Consider the following 17,618-nt stretch of genomic DNA (forward strand, 5'->3'; position numbering starts at 1 on the left):
AATGAGTTATTCATGGTTTTGCAGACACATGCCTTAACCCAGCAGAGGGCTGTACAGGGTCAAAGGAAATGATGGATCCCAGTGTTATTAGCTGAGCACGAAAGCAAAGCCAGGGAAAAGGAACTTCTTTGACATTCGGATCACCATCAGCAGATGCCCCCTCTCAGGGAACCACATCCCTCACCTACTAAAACTTCCCGGGAGCTGCACCAAAATTCTCATGGAGTTACTCTTACAGAATCAAAGCCTTTATTACCTGACAAACCCAAACCTCAGTCTTCCAAGATAAGGAAAATCTGCAGATCCCGTGGTGTGAAATTAATCCTGGTAGCTTCATCAGGGGCATTTTGAAAGAGTGATACAGATCTGTTGGACAGGGCAGAATTCTTACTCTAGGCCTGGTGACTGTACAATTAGCAATTACATGCTGGGCTGTAACTCCTAGCAAGGAGGGTTTGGTGTTTGAAATAGTAAAAGTAGTGTCAGCTGACTGCTGACAGTTCAGCAATGGTTGGGCAATGCTGCTTTTCCAGGGGTACCAGACCACCTGTCCTTCCTCTCGGTGGATGTATTACGAGACTCTGGAAAATACCAGAGATCTGTTAATGTAGATTTCCTTCTGTTGGTCGTAGTAAGCATTTAAGCTTGGAATTTTTAACTAGATTTAGGTCAATAACACCTTTCCTGCTTGCCTTGCCTAGGACTCCAGGCTGCCTAGCCCAGAACAGTAGAAATGCCCCTAGTGAGTCTCCTTCCATCCACAAGTCCCTTGCCTGCAGCTGAGCCAGCATCTCGGTTATCCAGTGATGAGGGCGAATGTGATGAAAAAGAAGAGCCTGTTGAAAAACTAGATTGTCAATATTCAGGTCATCATCCTCAACCAGCTGCTGTATGTTCCCAGTAAAACTTAACCTTGGTTTCTCACTGGCTCTGAACTTGCAAACGAATTACTTGAGGGAGTTTTAGGGGTTGTTTTGTAGTGGATATGTTTGGGGGTTTTCCCTGGATTTTAAGAAAATCATTGTGTTGCCTAGTAGGCAGTGAAGGTTTAGCTGTACTTGTAAAATAAATGTGCTAAAGAAGTATGCTTGCAGAACACTTCCTCAGAGTCCAAAAGAAATCAGTCCAAAAGAAATCAGAACACAAAACACTGAGGATCAATTTGACTTGTTGTTTCTGTGTCAGTTATAAACATTCTACAAAGTGGAACATAATGTTGCTGATAACAGAACTGTGATAATGTGATAAAATAAGCCTATTATCCCAAGGTGTCATTGACTAACTTCTTTGTAATAGAATCATAGAATAGTTAGGGTCGGAAAGGACCTTAAGATCATCTAGTTCCAACCCCCCTGCCATGGGCAGGGACTCCTCACACTAAACCATCTCACCCAAGGCTCTGTCCAACCTGGCTTTGAACACCACCAGGGATGGAGCATTCACAACTTCCCTGGGCAACCCATTCCAGTGCCTCACCACCCTTACAGTAAAGAACTTCTTCCTTATATCCAATCTAAACTTCCCCTGTTTAAGTTTTAACCCGTTACCCCTTGTCCTATAACTACAGTCCCTAATGAAGAGTCCCTCCCCAGCATCCCTATAGCCCCCCTTCAGATACTGGAAGGCTGCTATGAGGTCTCCACGCAGCCTTCTCTTCTCCAGGCTGAACAGCCCCAACTTCCTCAGCCTGTCTTCATACAGGAGGTGCTCCAGTCCCCTGATCATCCTCGTGGCCCTTCTCTGGACTTGTTCCAACAGTTCCATGTCCTTTTCATGTTGAGGACACCAGAACTGCACACAATACTCCAGGTGAGGTCTCACGATAACAGAGTAAAGGGGCAGGATCACTTCCTTCGACCTGCTGGTCACGCTCCTTTTGATGCAGCCCAGGATATGGTTGGCTTTCTGGGCTGTGAGCACACACTGAAGCCAGCTCATGTTCATTTTCATTTTAATAATGAGATGAAATGTTATAAATAAGATAGAAACTTTTTTAGTCAATAGAGGAAATAGATTTACTCTAAAGGAAGCAGATCTCCTGAATATATAAGATCCCATTTTAAAATTTAGTTCTGGTGGCAAGTAGGAAGTACATCAGGGAATCCACAGCCACTCTGAGCAGCAGTTCTGTAGTTGTTTACCTAAGGATGCTCTCAGTTTAAACTGAACTTGCTACAAAATCATTGTTATAGCAAAACAACAAGAAGCCTCTATGCAGACACTTTAGCTTTGAATTGATACAAAACATCACATTTGAGAAAGCAATGTACTTAGAGACAATTATTATGCAAACTTAAATATAGACAACTTTTCAGGAACAAAAGGATTTGTATTTAATAGGATGCCCTGTTGAAAGGATTGTTACAACTGCAATTGGGATAATGTGAAAGGAACCAAAGTGATAATGCCACAAAGAGAAATTGGAGTGAAATCCACAGTCCGATGAAGCCCCTGGGGCAGAGCTTCCACGCTGGGATAGCACCAGTCACAAGTGTAATTTGAATGGTGGAGAAAGAGAGGGGAAAAGGTGTGTTTATCCTATAGAACCTTGAGCTCTTTGAGGTTCCACAGAGCTTGGCAGGTTTGGGGTGTCCTACCACCAACCTCAGAGTGGAGCTGCTTGGAGGGGGTCATCTCCCAGTGACTCAACTGGTACAGAAAAGGGGTTTGTCATGAGAAGTGCCTTCTGATGCTGTGCTGGAGCAGAACCTGTTGAACATGGGTTTCACTCACACGAACAGAAACAGTTTCTGTCTTGGCCCTGATTGTCTCATAGGAAAATACTCCAGTTTGTATCGGGAAGAGTTACTTGGTGATGCAGGAGTTTGAGACCAGGGCCTGCAACGCAGACTCGAATGTCAGAGGTTCTTGGGGTGCACACCCTATTTCCAGGGCCCTTTGCATTTAAAATGGAAGTTGGGGCTGTATCCTTCGAACCTGAAGGCATCAGCTGCCTTCTGCTGTGTTGGGCTCAAAGGTTGCAACCTAAATCTCAGTCCTGTACCCACAGCACATACAGCTCTGGATGCAGGGGTGTGAAGCTGGTGCCTGTTAACGTTGAGGCCACCTCATCTGAAGTGAGCTTTGCAAAGTGAAACTGGAGAATGGCATTAGTTCACGGGACCGCATGAGCTTAAACTGTGAGAGGGAATGTACAACTCTGGCACGTGGACTACAAATCCATGGAAGGGTGGCGGGACCGAGGCATGAACGGCTGTGTCTGGAGCGCTGCTCACAATCACAGTGAAGTAAATGGAAATCGTGAGAGGAAATAAACCAGTGGTAAAACCAACATGACCATGGGTTGGTGAAAGCTAAATTGAAGCTATTTCAAGGTTTAAAGGGAGCAGAAATCTCATTGCTTCTGATTTGACATGGAAATTGAAGTAGCGGTTAAAAATGGAAGAATATGAAAAATGTGCTTTTGATCAGTCCAAGGCCTGACCACTAAAAGAGCAGCAAGACTTCTCCTAAGTCAGTGAAGCCTGTTAGCCTCGTTGTCTTGCGTTCCAAAGTACAGTGGCATCAAACAGAACTAAGTCACAGACTTGCTTTGGGAAAAGAAACCTCAAGCCAAGCCAGGTGGGGAGCAGTTGCTGCTGTAGGCTCAGTTGTGTTGAACTGCAATGGGATCTTCTACTGCTCCTACCATCAATTTGACATCTAACAGAGGAAGGAATTACATGTGTAATGCTTTGCTAATGTGCTGACTTTGTTTTCAACAGCTAGCAAAAGTGTAATCTTACTGGAGAGACTACTTCAGGTAAAGGTGTTCCCAAAGTTACAGTCCTTACAGGTTTTGTGGTTATATTACAGCTTCACCACAACCACTTGTATTCTTACTCCTTCTCCAATCCTCTCCTAACAGGAGTTTGTCCTGCCAAGAGTGCACAATCTCAACTGAACTTTTTTGCTACTTTACTATTATATAGCTGATCCTTTTCACCTTGGATTAAAACACAGAAGTCTTCAGAAAGCAAGCACAGAACCACCACTAGTTCTTCCTGCTCACAGATCTTTGACCACTGTATACACAGTGAGGTCAAGAAACAGGAGATCATTACAGGAGATCACCAACTGTATCATACATTTAATAACTGAACCAGGATCCATACACCAAAACAGAATATTGTTTTACAGAATGAAACGGAAAGTGAAAACACTACCTCTCTGGCTAGTAATGTCTTTTTTAACCCACAGTATAGCAAGTTATACAATGTATTTATAGGTTACTTCCAAAATGTTTTAAACACCTAAAGTTTGCATTCCCTTGCATTAAAAAAATTACATATTAATTACTCTGGAAAGTTTCTGAACTCTGTTTAGCAGCAAATCTCCTTTCTTGATGGTTTCTTGGTACTGCCAATTCTTGCTATCAGGCCTAGGAATTGTGAGGGAGAAAAGAAAAGAGAGAAGTGAGAACATATTTTACACAAAGCCGCTTGCATTTCTGTAATAAATGTCTAGGACTCAAATGTCTAGAATGCAAGTGGGCTGTCAGGAACTGTCAGCATACCTGTTGGTTTCTACAATCTCATTGACTTTGTCTATTTTGCAGTGTAATCGCCCTGCTGCAATGAATCTTGAAAGCTCCCTAGGTAAAGAAAAGAAAAAGCAAGTTGGTTAAAAGATGTTTCAGCAAGGACTTGCAGACCCAGCAGCGCTGAACCTGCTGTTACAGAACAGCCGTGTCAACACACTGTGTTTCTGAGGCAACAGCCTATATACCTACATAAGATATCTTCTTCCTCCTCATCTTACTAAAGCTTGGACATTACATACAAGAATTCTAGTGATCTGAACACAAAACATCGTAGTACCTTCTTCTCAAGCCAAAGGGTCATAGCTGAGTGAGTGAAATTTATCACTTAGTTTATCATCAGCTACTCTTCGAGTGCAAAGGTAGCAGCAGTGCAGTGTGCCTACTTGTAATTTATTCTGTGGCAAGTATCTTCAATCCATTCAATCAGCTCCTTAGGAAAGCCTCTGAACAGTTCCCTACTTTGTAGTAGCTCCAAATACGCTGCTTGTTTTAATTACTCTTTTGCTTAATCATTTGGTGTTCTACAGCACATTACTGATGGCAGAAGAAAAAATTCCTGTGATCAACAGTAAGACAAGTTGCAGCTAGTAATAAATTACTGGGAAGCATTTGTATTGAAGGTATTTGGTTTCTCTTGAAACACCTATTAATTAATTTCTGAGCATTTCAAGTAGTATTCACATTTCTTTAACACTGTTCTATGTAGCTTCTCTATGAAGGAATGATTCTAGTGAAGGCATTTGAATCAAAGTTTCCTGTATACAAAGTCAATTTTGCACTTCCCTTTAGTTCTCATCCTGATCTAAATCTGTTGGTTTTACACTAGAAAAGAATTGCAAGTTGAGACTGCAGAGTATGTTTGAAATGAAAAACATCAGATCCAGTCTATGTACTTGAAAACAAGTAGTAGATAAGGAGACGTGTAGGGTATGTAAAATGTGTGGATCCCCAAAGTTATGAGTAAAGTTTTGGCATAGATTGCACTAAAAACATTTTCTTTACTGAAACATAAGGTTTGCTTAATTTTAGCCAAGCTCACGCACAGGAACTTAACTTGGCGGGGTTAGAATCAAAGCAGAACGAAGGTTTTATTCATTATCGGATCATTATAAATAATTCAAAGGTGTAAAATGAGATATTTATGAACTTAAAAAGACAAATGACTTACTGATCTATGAATTCTACACTGACTCCAAATGCTTCTGCCATGTATCCTAATGTCAGTGATCGGTAGGACTCTAGGAGCTGGCTATAGGCATGAATTCTCATTTCCCGTACATAGTATCGATAGTGAGGTGCAAAGAGCCAATCCTTTTTCATCTCTTGCTCTACAACAGCTGAAAAGAATAAGAAAAGGAGTCAGTAATCTCTAAGAAATGGAAATTATCAGTTACTTAGATAAACCATGGAACACCAGTTAATAAGTAACCCGTGTGGACGTAACTATATTGTGTTCCTACATACTTCAGGTGCTCTACACCAAAGAGAAGTAAGTTTGTATAATCTGTATCAGTTGTAGAAGCAGAAGCAGGGATAACATGCAGACAATGTTGTGGCAAAGCTAATGAGACCCTCTGTCAGGATAGAGGAGACCACCTCACTAAAGGCAAGTGCTGGGCTCTGCTGTTACGTGCTGGGAAACAAGCAGTACCTGGTATGTAATAAATACATGTATGCTACAATTGTAGTGACTAAAGGGTTAATACAACTTTAAACTTATGCTATTCCATCCCTGGTAGTTTAATAAAGTTTTGGGATTGCCAGTAGTGATTTTTAAATGTGTTCAAAGATTGCAAGATGTGAATTCCAGGCTTTCTGGTAACAGCTGGGAATCCCTAATTATAGTTCACAGGTTACACATTCACCTGGCAAAATCTGTAAATAAACCCTGAAAGGCAAGAATTCCACTTCCATAGTTAAATTCTGAATGCTGCAGGTTCAATCACCAGGGAATGGGCAAATAGCTCTACAATAATATTACATTTCAGTATGCCAAAGGATCCACCTCTTGCCAGATTAAGAAGGGATTATGATTAGTATATATGAAATGCACAGGTTACTTGTCAAGCAAAAATATTTTAAGTACTTGGGTGAATTGTACCCAATTGTTTGTTGATTTCATGACATGAATAAAAGATAAATGAGACTAAGTCAAGCTTCCACCTAACAGCAGGTTTGACTCTAAATCCATCTTTTTTGTACTTATTTCATGAGGGCTGAAATTGTCTTCATTCAAAAGACAAGCAGGGGATCCAGAGTGGTTGTAGACTAGTGCAAAGATACCTGTGTCTCCGCTTTTCACCATACAGGGAATGACATATACTTAATTTGAGCTTAAAGGTGGTCTGGGAGTTGAGCAGTTGCTTGATTTGTCACTCAGGCTTGCTAGAGCATTGCTATCACTAAGGTTTTTTCAGAATCCAAGCACTTTAGGCCAAAAAAATGTGATTAGGGAATCCCATTTTAATGAGAAGCAATAATTCAGCATCCCATTTGCCTATGATTGTCACACATCAGCCTCACTGGCATTGGTCAGTCTGTGTGTCCTGAGGCACTAGCAGGTGTAATGTCTGATAGAAAACTGTTTTACTGATTTCCTGTTCCACAAAACATAGGTCTTATTGCTGTGCAACATATGATGTTTAGTTGGATATAAAGACAAGTTTAGGATGTTAACATTTATAAAATCATGATTTCAACTGCACTGATTTCTTCCCTTTTCTCTTGTATTTTTGGAAAAGACTATAATCCCTTTTCTTTAGAATTTGTCCTCACTTAATGAGACTCAAACAAACATACGTTCTGTCTGTATTCCTGATCTCTCCTATGCTACTATAACTCCACTAACTACAAAGGGTGTGGCGGTCATGGGGGTGTTATGTACTTAGAACTTCTGAAACTGAAACAGTACTTCTGCCTCTAAAATAGCGCATCCAACAATTAAACCACCCCAAATTAAAACCGCTTAAAGAAATGCATTTCTCTTCCTTGTAAACTCATTTCTGTGCAGAGGACCTGGACAGTATCTGTGCACTGCTGATGTCTTTCATATGCTTGCTCAAGTATGAATGCATTACTCTACCTATTTCAAAAAACAATATCCATATTTATGATGTGTCCTTTTGCCTCCTGTCATTAAGGAGTTGTGTCTTCAAAGACAGTCTGCTTATGTCCTTTGTGCAAATATTGCATAGACCCTTGGTAATCACTGATTACAGCAGGGAACATGGGTGGCTGGCTTGGCTAAGTTGAGGCCAGCAGTAAGGAAAAAAACATATTCCCAGACCCCAATATGGAGCATAACTTTGTAGCCTATGGAACTCAGCTGGCTGCAGAGATGTCTTTGCCAATTGAGATGCAGAAATTTCTGGTGTATAGAGTGACCTAAGAGCCCTATAAACTGTCCAGGCTGCTTAAAGATTCATTTCCTTTCCGTAGCTTTGAGGTTTATTTTATACAGCACACTGATGTTGTGTATGTTCAGCACATCATCCTAACCAGACACAGTGAAACAGAATGGAGTTCAGGTTCACGTGGGAGGAGAACAGTATGTTCAGAATACTTGATCTTGTTAGTGCCTATTATACAGGTTGGCTGATGTCCCTACACTCCTCATAGCGAATAAGAATGTGATTCAGACCCAATGTAGGCAGTATAAATATGTGAAGATAATCAATATGGTCCACTCTGTATTTATCTGCCTATTTCTGGGATGTGTTCTGCTGGTATATGCCTCACATGGGTCAAGTTGGCTGAACTTCTGGTTATCTTTTTTATAACTACCAACAGTAGACTGCAAACCTCAGTCTCTGTGTTAAAATATTCTAACGATATCCCACTAAAGATATATGCAGGGGTATTCACAGCACAGAACTCCTGTGGGACAGCTCTGCCACGATGGTACCCTCTTTGTCTCACAGCTATGGACCAGACTGCAGTCATTGTTTTCCCAGTTAAACCCATAGCACTAGTGGATTAAGAGATCTTCCAAAACCTGAATAATCTTTTTCTGAAGGGAAGGAAGGGTGCTTACTGCTGCCTTGAACTGTGCATAAGACAAATAGTGCAATAGAGAATGAGGAGATACTGTTTTAGAAAACAAAGGGTTTGCTTCATTCAGTCACCTTCACGCATTTGCTATTTATTCATACAGGATTACATCTTGCTATATTAGTCTTACACAACTGAGTGAAAACCAACATCTGCAGCTGCTGGCTTTTAATTTGTTGTTTCACATTTGTTGTGTCTGGGTCACAAACAAGTTAGTATAACCATTCCAAATAGTATGGTGAATAACACTGTGCTTCACATGTATGTGCTTTTAACTATTCTATTGCACATTGTGTACCACATGCATCACACAGAATTAGGAACAGTATAATTTATTTCTTTATTTACAGTACAGTGTTTCTTATGGGCATTCATACTGAATGGAAATTTCTCAACTTGCTGTGGTCAGATGTTGCTCAAAATATTGAAATGTGCCTTGCTGTGTGAGACCCGTTTGTTGCTCCAAGGGATTTACTGAGTAATCAAGATGAATGAGAGAAATATGACAATTATTCTGTGCTGAAAGAATGTTTTATCACAGGACTAAGTATATGCCCACATGAGAACAGGTGTATCATGCGAAAGCACATGGGAAAGTTCTGTAAGGCAGAGGAAAAAATGATTTTGTGAGTGGAATTTATTAGCAAATGCGCAAAAGCCTTTGAACCCCTTTAATTTACAGCTGTAAAACTAATTTACAAGTGAAGGTACTGAAGACATACAGTTTTGGTGCATGCCACTCTATGTTTTTATGTTTCTGAGCCAAACATTTCCACACACACAGAGAAAATCAAAGCAGTATGGTTTGTAGCACACTGTCTGGCGTGCAGTAAGCTGTGGAGGCCTTTCGAGTTGGCACTTGATAACAGCTATTCCCATGAAACAGGTATATTCTCTTAATTATTTAGAGTTACAGGGGAAGTAATGAGTTGGGAAATAGTACTTGCTTTAGGAAAGCAACCCACATGTGTCTCCCAGGTCATAACCCTGATGCTGATTTTGTGTTGCTCATGCATGTGCAAGTTCAAAACTATTCAACAGAGACTTGCATAGAATACTGAAACCCCAAAGCAAGAAAGTTACGCTTCCGTTAGAGAACTACCTTTAAAGCAAACAGTTTTTTCACCCTGTATGCAAGTTTCAACAACTGCTGATGACACTAACAAAACAAATTGCAGTGAGGAGAGCTGGGAAGTGCAATCTCTGAGCAAATACATGAAAAAAATGTCCTTAAATATCAAGGCTAGCAGCTAACATTGTTATAGAACACCAGTCAAACAAACAAACTGATTTCAGTGCAAGTCCTATCTTTGTGCAGGACTTTAAATAACGTTGCTGTTCTCTGGGGGAGTGTGTGTGTGTGTTAAAAGGTATTAAGACCCTCGAATACTGCTATATATAGTCTTTAATATTTTAAATAATTCATTTTTATACTTGATTCTTACATGGCCATGTGCAGCTAAACTGAGAATGTGAAGAATTGCTGTGCTATAGAGACAGCAATTTCTCTTCAGGAGTGCAAAAGTGCTGAAAGAAACAGGAAATAGATACATTTAATTCTTGTTCCTGTCCTAGCAAGAAATCCTGTCTCAAGCTAAATTGCTTTAATCTAAATGCAGTTTAAACTGGAAGAAAGGGTAATGGGCTCTAAACTTAAGACCTCACATACCTATGGCTTTATAACTTATTCTCTGAAACAGAGGTGCACATGAATCCAGCCTCTACCATTGTCCAGGCTTTCTTCTGGTGCTGTGGGATATCCCTTTTGCCATTCAACTGGAGAGGTATATATCTGGAGAGGTTCAAATGTATGTTGCCTGTTAATATCCCTGCTCTATGGGGAAAGGAGGATGTCGATTTCTATCTGCAGTATTAATGAAGAAAATAAAATATTTACATGTGCGTGACTGCAGCATTACCAATGAAAGCTATCTGCTGATGAAAGGGAATTCCTCAAAGTGCCATGGGGGTATAAATGTTCACCTGGGCAGGACAGAAATGAGAATTTCACCGCTTCAGCTTAGATCTTGCAAATAACTGAAGTTAGTTTTATACATGGAGGTGATTTATTCCAGTCTGATTTCCTACCCAAACAATCCTGCTGCAGGCAAGGAATGGGCCTGCGTCTTTGTTACAGTGATGTGCTTTCAAACGTTAAAACTGAGACCTGTCAGTTGTTTTTCAGTGGTTTAGGTTTTTTTTTCTTTTTTAATCTCAAAACAAAACAAAGCATAACAATTCCTAGCCTGTATGTTGAGCTTGTGTGTTGTATATGATGAGCCATTAAAAAAGCCCTTGGATGACCTGTTCTGTGGTGAGGCAGGGTCAGTGACTGATGAAAGCTCTTCTCCCTGATGTCCTGTGATACCAATGGCTGTTTGGTTACCCATCTAGCATGCTTCTGGAGGTGTTGGTTGTACAAGGAATGGCAGAATATCCTGATGAACGCAGACATGATTGTGTTTTATTTTCAGCACCCAATGGACAGTCAATACAGTGGAATGTCCACAAGAAATTAAGTGAACCTTTTAAAATCTATCTATATATATTCACATGGTATTTCTAGTGAATTATTCTGAATTTCTGTTCTTTTTATTCTGCACTTTTATTCTTCTTTTTCTATGTGGCAACTTCTGAATCTAAGTATTGTCACACCAGTGAAGCAGTGTGGTGGTATCAGCAGAGGCAGTATAGCAGACAGTAGGCCTGGTCAAAGAATCTCCAGAGCTTTGACATTTTAAATTCACCTCACATGTTAATGGGGCAAATATGTGAAACTTGAAGGTTTGTTTCTTCCTATTTTATGTTACGTAACTTTCATCTTGCTACCAGTATTTAGAAGCCAACCATGATTGTCATAACAATCTGCATCAAATTCATCTGTGCACCCAAGGTTAACCTCAACATTACTCTAACAAACATTTTCTTCATTCACAGGATATGCCAGGTGGTAATTGAAGACAATTCTCTTTTTCTCCTTTCCTCTCTCTAGAAAAAGGTGTCAACACAGAGGACTGGTCTGTAACTACTTTAGAACTAACGTCCTATGCTAATTGAGTACAAGTTACATGGCTGCTTGTGGAATCAAGTGTAACTTCAGCGCTATCACGTTTAGGAAGATCTGTTTTTCATGGCTCAGTGGTGTAAAACATTAGTTTGAAAATGTGATCACTCTGAAATGACCAAGTCCCATTCAGCTACAGAAAAGTGAGGGTTCTGTGGTTTATGATAGTTACCTTTTAGTTACTGTGTAATTAGTGCCAGTTTAAATGTACCTTACCAAAAATAAATCTATTTACCCCAGCTTAGATGTAGTATGTTTTGTAGAATTGGATTTCCTAATACTGTTACTTGTAACCTCTGTGTTAAGGTGTTCTGGGTTTTTTAAGAAACTGTATTTGAAAATAAAGTCCTATGGAAAACAGCTGATCCTCTTCCCCTGTTCATTTATAAGAGTCTGACCCATGTGAATGGTTTGAGTGGTCTGCACACCCAGGAGGAGTTTTTTCCATGATGTGCCACAGGGATGAGTAAAGACAGCCTGATCACACTCAAAGCTTCTGAACTGTTCAGTTGCCTTGCATTGCTGGACCCAGTTTCAAAACTAAAAAAACAAACAACAAATGAAACTTTTTGTGTAAGTTTTGTTACCATGTAGTGATCAGACTCCTAACCTGTGAACTTCTTGCTGTTCTGCAGCCAACTAAACTCTTTCTATATTTTCATTTTTCCAACAACTAATAGAATAAAGGCAGTTTTCTACGCTCCCTGTATCCTGGTGTCTGTATTCCTCACTCCGGTTTCTGGTCCAGCATCTGACGGCCTCAAGCAGAAGTACCATTTTTGATACAGCTGTGATAGGATTCCCTTAGCCATTACAAGTGCTTTAATATTTATTTTTGTTTCCTAGCAAGTGATACTCATCTACTGCTCACAGCCACTCCCAAATGTAGGAGCAGAGCAGAGGTGGAATCCCTCACCCTGCCTCGTTTCTGCAGTGAGTGGCAAAGCTTCCCAGGAGCTGCTTTTGATACTCAAACCAGACCCCAGGGCAGTGGTTGAGTTGCATTTGTCTGTGTGGAGCATGGGAGTTGACAAGTGGGAGGAGGATGTGCAGGGGGGAGCTGCAGAAGCAGACGGTGGTTGGTCTGTGCTGCCATGTACCCTGTGTGCTGCACTGGAGCATGTGTGAGGTGCTGTGCTTGGCAGCTCATTTGCCATGCTGCTTTCATGAGGGACACCTTCAAGTGCTGCAGCAAAGGATGGGCTTGAGGTACTGGCCTGTTTACTGGCAAGCAGATAGTGCTGCTCCTGTGTGAGAAGTTCCCCCTGTTCCTCCATGTAGCATGCTCCTCCATGCTTGCACTGGTATTTACAGCAGTTGCTGTTGAGCTGAGAGCCTCTGCCCACTTGGCTGAGCAGTGGGGAGTCCAGTTGCTCATGACAATCCATGTAAGTGAGGACCTCGCTGTGTTCAATTAATGTCCTCAAAATGCCAATGTCACTCTGGGTTTATTTGTGGTTTTTTGTTTGTTTTTGGTTTGGTTTGTTGTTTCTTTTTGGGGGGGGGGGGGGTGTTGGTTGTGGTTTTGTTTTTTTTTTTTTTGTGGGGGTTTCTTTGACAGTGTTACCAATTCCTATTCCTGCAACAAGGAAGAAGCCACTCCAGCCATGGGAATGCCCTGTACCTCTGGTCCTTGTCCTCCCTCTACAGCCATGGACACCAGTGATGCGTCTGGCCAGCTCAGTGGTGGCACCCAGCCACCCACCCTTCCTTTTTCCTCTCCTGGGTGAATTTTCCACCAGTGCCGGGTGGTGGTGTTGAGCAAAGAAGGAAGTTCCCATCTGGGGCCTGTCTGGGAGGATTTCACCCTGTGCCTGGCAGTCGCTGCTCTGCAGTTCCCTTTTCTTGTGGGGTGTTGCAGTTGAGCAAAACTGGTTTTTTTTTTCAGTCTTGCAGAGCTGCAGGGTTGCAGTTCTCTCTGGTCACAGTTACAGAGCAGCTCCTCCAGCTGCTCTTTGGGGGTTCTGAGTAAGGTCTGCATGTTCTTCAGACCCAGCTCATGGGATATGTCTGCTGATGCACTTCCAAGTAATTAATTTGTTGCCCCAGTTTTAATCTAAACTCTTGTTGCCGTACAGCACCACCTCCCCATCTTCTCCATGTTGGCTACCTGCTGGTGTTGGGTGTCCAGCCCTGGCTGGCCTTTCTCTGAGTTCAGACACGTTAATTCTGTCTCTCCTGTTTATGACCAGAAGCTCCAGCCCCCTTTGTCCCTCACACCACTGGTATCAGAGTGGGAGCCTGCTTAAGATCAGGCTGTGAAGTTGTCAGTCCTTCTCTGCCTTCCTGGCTTCAAGGGCTGGTGGCCTGGCTCCTTTTGGGTTCTTCTCATGTCTGTTGCCTCTGGGAGCCACTTGTGTTCTCATGGAACTGAGCTAAACACAGAGGGCCAGATCAAACATGAGAAATGGGAGTTCAGTGCTTCTGGAGAGTGACCTAGCCAGGCAAGGAGCTGTGAGAAGGGCAGGGGAAAAGCTGAGAGTCAAAAGGCAGTCCTTGGCTAGGGGAGGGTTTGGTGCCAGGGGTGGGGAGAAGATGCAAGAAGCCAGAAAGTGTGGGTTTGTGGCCTTGGCAATTATTGGTGTTGCTCTTAAACGTGGTCTTCTGACCTCCTAGATGCCACTTGTCACACATCTCAAAAGGGGTCCCTTGAGGCCACCTAGTCCCTCAGGAGCTCCTGGTTCTCCTGGATCCATGTTCAGCTGGCTCAGCAGAACATGTCCAGGGACAGGGTGTAGCTATGAGCCAGCAAGGAAGTTCAGTTCACTTGGTTTCCTTAGACCTGGCTCACAAAGGAAGGGAAAGTCCTAACCTATGCTTGTCTGAAATAGGCAGGGCCACAAAAGTAAACTCCCTACTCCAGACGGAAGCCCCAGGCCCAGCTCAAGGACTGACAGTGCCAGTTTGTGCAAGTGCCAGAAGTGGCAGCAGGGTGATGCCTCTGGGGCACCCCAAAGAGAAATTCCTCTTCTTCCAGCCACTGTGGCTTGCTGTGCCCAGGGGGTGGGTGAGGAGGCTGGCTGGACTGTAACTGCCAGGCTACTGGGCAGCAGATGAGGGTCACGCACCTCTGCTCCTCCCAACAGCCGTTTCCTAGCTGCTCCCATTTCTCAGGGCACTTGTCACGGTTCCTGCTATTGGTGCTGTAACACACCACAGAAATTGTAGGTTCACAAGGATGCAAAATAGCAAGTCCCCAAAACTGGCTGCAGCCAGGAACTATTCAGTTGCAGGGGCAGGTGCTAAGCGTGGCCCAAAGCAAAACCCCCAGGATCCTGCAGTATCCTGGGAACCCAGACCAGAGACACAGCATTATGTGGTGGCCCGTTAGCGGCAGCTGACAGTTCGCAATGAGTCCCTGCTACCAAGCATGGAAGAGATCAGCCAGCAGCAGAGGGGCCCTGAGCACACGCCCCTGGGGCCCATGCAGCCTTGGCTAGAGGCCAGGGCTGATAAGCACTCTCTGACCTTGGGGCTGTTTTTGTGGATGGAGCTTACTTGGCACAAACATTGACAGGACACTCCCTGTCCCTGTGGGAGCTGCGCTGAAGCTGAGGCCCCTGGTCCCTGCTGCCCCCCAGACCCTGCTGGTGCCGCCATGGATGTCACCCTGAGGTCTGCCTCTTCCCAGTGGGCTGTGGGGCAGGATTTTGTGTTGGCACAAAGCCCCATGGAGGTACAGGGGGTTATGTGTCCTGTGTGGGTACTCCAACAGTCTGTACCATTCACCTGGGGCTGCCGGGAACCACCTGCCTGAGGAAGAGAGCAGTTGCTACTGTGGGATTTAACACTCCCTAAACTAGCCTAAATCAGTACTAAATAGAATAGCCAGCCATGGGGTAAAGTAGCCACTGCAGCAAAGGGAGGCTTCACCAGCCTCAGAGGGGTGAAGGAAAATTCGCAGAAGAGAATTCATGGCCCCTCTTTGTTCCCCCCCTTCCTCCTCCTAGTGCATGCAGGGAGGCCCCTGGAGCTCCGCGGTGCTGCCTCCATGCCCGGAGGTTTTGTCCCGCCAAGGCGGGAGCTCCCGGGAACGATGTATTGGGCTGATTTCCCAGAGTTTCTGAGGACCGGTAGCACTTCCTTCTGTAGTGCCCGGGGACGTCGAAAACTCCGAGTCGAGCTGCGAACTGACGAGCACAATCCCCAGTCTGCCCGCGGAGGTGCGCTGAAGGTCCCCTTGACTGAGCGCCTCGTACCCGGGGGCGGGACGGTCCGGGGCGGAGCGGCCAGGAGCGGGAAGCGGGTGGAGGGCCCGCCCGCCTGCAGTGCTGGCCATGGCGGCGACAGGAGCGGCAGGGCGTGCGGGCGCGGCGGGGCTCGGGGACATGTCTGCGCGGCCGCTGGGCGCGGCGGAGCCGTTGTCGCTCGGCTCGCTGCAGGGAAAGGTGTTGCTGGTGGTCAATGTGGCGTCGCTTTGAGGCACCACCACCCGCGACTTCCTTCAGCTCAGAGACCTGCAGCAGCGGTACGGGTCTCGCGGGCTGCAGGTCCTCGCCTTCCCCTGCAACCAGTTCGGGCATCAGGTAGGGCCGGCGGCGGGGCTGGGGGAGCGGGGGGAGCCTCCCGTCTGGCGGGGCTCTCACGGGCTTCGCTCGGGGGGCTTTTGCTTTTTTTTTCCCCTAGGAAAATGCGACGAACGAGGAGATCCTGTTGTCGCTAGAGCATGTCCGTCCTGGGAAGGGGTACAAGCCCAACTTCATCGTGTTCGAGAAGTGCGAGGTTAACGGGAAGAACGCGCACCCCCTCTTCACCTTCCTGAAAGAGGCGCTACCCTTCCCGCACGATGACCCCTCCTCACTGATGACCAACCCGCAGTACATCATCTGGTCCCCGGTGTGCCGCAACGACATCTCCTGGAACTTCGAGAAGTTCCTCATCGGCCCGGACGGCGTGCCCTTCAAACGCTACAGCCGGCACTTCGAAACCATCAAGATCCAGGATGATATTGAATTGCTTCTGGAGAGGGTTGCCAAATAAAGCGGAGCCCCGCAGCGCCCGCTACCTGCTTAGCTTGTTGCATGCCTGCCTGTGCTCCTCACAGGGGGCTGCTGCTCTGGCAGAAATCCCAGTGTCTCATGCAGATTTTGTGTGTGATGGTACATCTTCCAAATTCTTGAAGTGTACTTGATGTTTCTAAAAGCTGCATGTGGATGTTTGGGAAACTATGCTGGGGAAAGTGGCTACAAGTCTGAGTTACCTTACTGTGATTCTCTGAATAAAGAAAAAAATGTACTTGCTATAAGGCTGTGGCTTGATCAGTGTGGGCAAGTTGGGTGAAACTTGGTGGCCCTTGTTTCCTCAGCTCATGTGGGTGCTCACAGGGGTGGGCTGGAATCACTGGGTGGAAATGTGAATGAAAATGCAGGGCAGCATAAGAGTGAGCAGTGTCTGTGAGCTTTGCAGACTGAATGCGTGCTGTGTCCTACCCATGTTTTGTGAGCTTGGTAGAGCAGGACGGCGGTACAGTACAGAAGCATTGTGACAAACTGCCTCCAGAGGAAAGACATGGCCCGGGGGTGGTTTTACACTATCAACAACAGGTTGAGACAGGTTATTGCTCAGGCAGGCAATGATTGACTCCAGCCTGTGCTGGTGCTGCCATGCTGGCAGCAGGCTTGGGAAAGAAGAGGCTATTGGCCAAGGCCCATCTCATTATCTGGTCTCTGTCAGGAGCTGCCCAGGGGAGACCAAGAACAGAAGCAGCATCTGCTGCCCCTCCCCTTATTCCTGAGCCACTGCTCCGTCTATGACTGAGCTGTCCCTGGCTCTATCCCATTTGCAACAGTGGCAGCCCAACATGGATTTTGCCCTGTCTTACACAAAGACAGTATCACCTTTATGCATCCCCAAAACGTTGCAACACAGGGAATCACACAGAGTGCCAGTTCTTCTGTGTTCCCAGTGCAGAGTACCTGCCTATTCAACCACTTCTCCCAAGGAAACTGCCTTGCCCCAGAG

General features: G+C 44.6%; 2 protein-coding genes across 2 annotated transcripts; one reads left to right on the forward strand and one right to left on the reverse strand.

Annotated features, from left to right (window-relative positions):
* Positions 1–4,059: 4,059 nt before the first annotated feature.
* LOC133270542 (26S proteasome non-ATPase regulatory subunit 6-like) lies at positions 4,060–5,960 on the reverse strand. Its single transcript, XM_061455831.1, has 3 exons — positions 5,712–5,960; positions 4,517–4,594; positions 4,060–4,381 (listed from the first exon to the last, which is right to left on the reverse strand). Exons 1-3 carry the CDS (start codon positions 5,861–5,863, stop codon positions 4,285–4,287), a joined length of 327 nt encoding a protein of 108 aa, XP_061311815.1. The 5' UTR covers positions 5,864–5,960; the 3' UTR covers positions 4,060–4,284.
* A 9,949-nt stretch (positions 5,961–15,909) lies between these two features.
* LOC133270543 (glutathione peroxidase 1-like) lies at positions 15,910–16,902 on the forward strand. The gene is made up of 2 exons (XM_061455832.1): positions 15,910–16,183; positions 16,284–16,902. The coding sequence occupies exons 1-2, from the start codon at positions 15,935–15,937 to the stop codon at positions 16,635–16,637; spliced, it is 603 nt and encodes a 200-aa protein (XP_061311816.1). The 5' UTR covers positions 15,910–15,934; the 3' UTR covers positions 16,638–16,902.
* The last annotated feature ends 716 nt before the right edge of the window (positions 16,903–17,618 follow it).

This window comes from Pezoporus flaviventris, unplaced genomic scaffold, assembly GCF_033815535.1.
Source record: "Pezoporus flaviventris isolate CSIRO_AGI_PZ_B2104156 unplaced genomic scaffold, CSIRO_AGI_Pfla_v1 ptg000021l, whole genome shotgun sequence".
Taxonomy (NCBI): domain Eukaryota; kingdom Metazoa; phylum Chordata; class Aves; order Psittaciformes; family Psittacidae; genus Pezoporus; species Pezoporus flaviventris.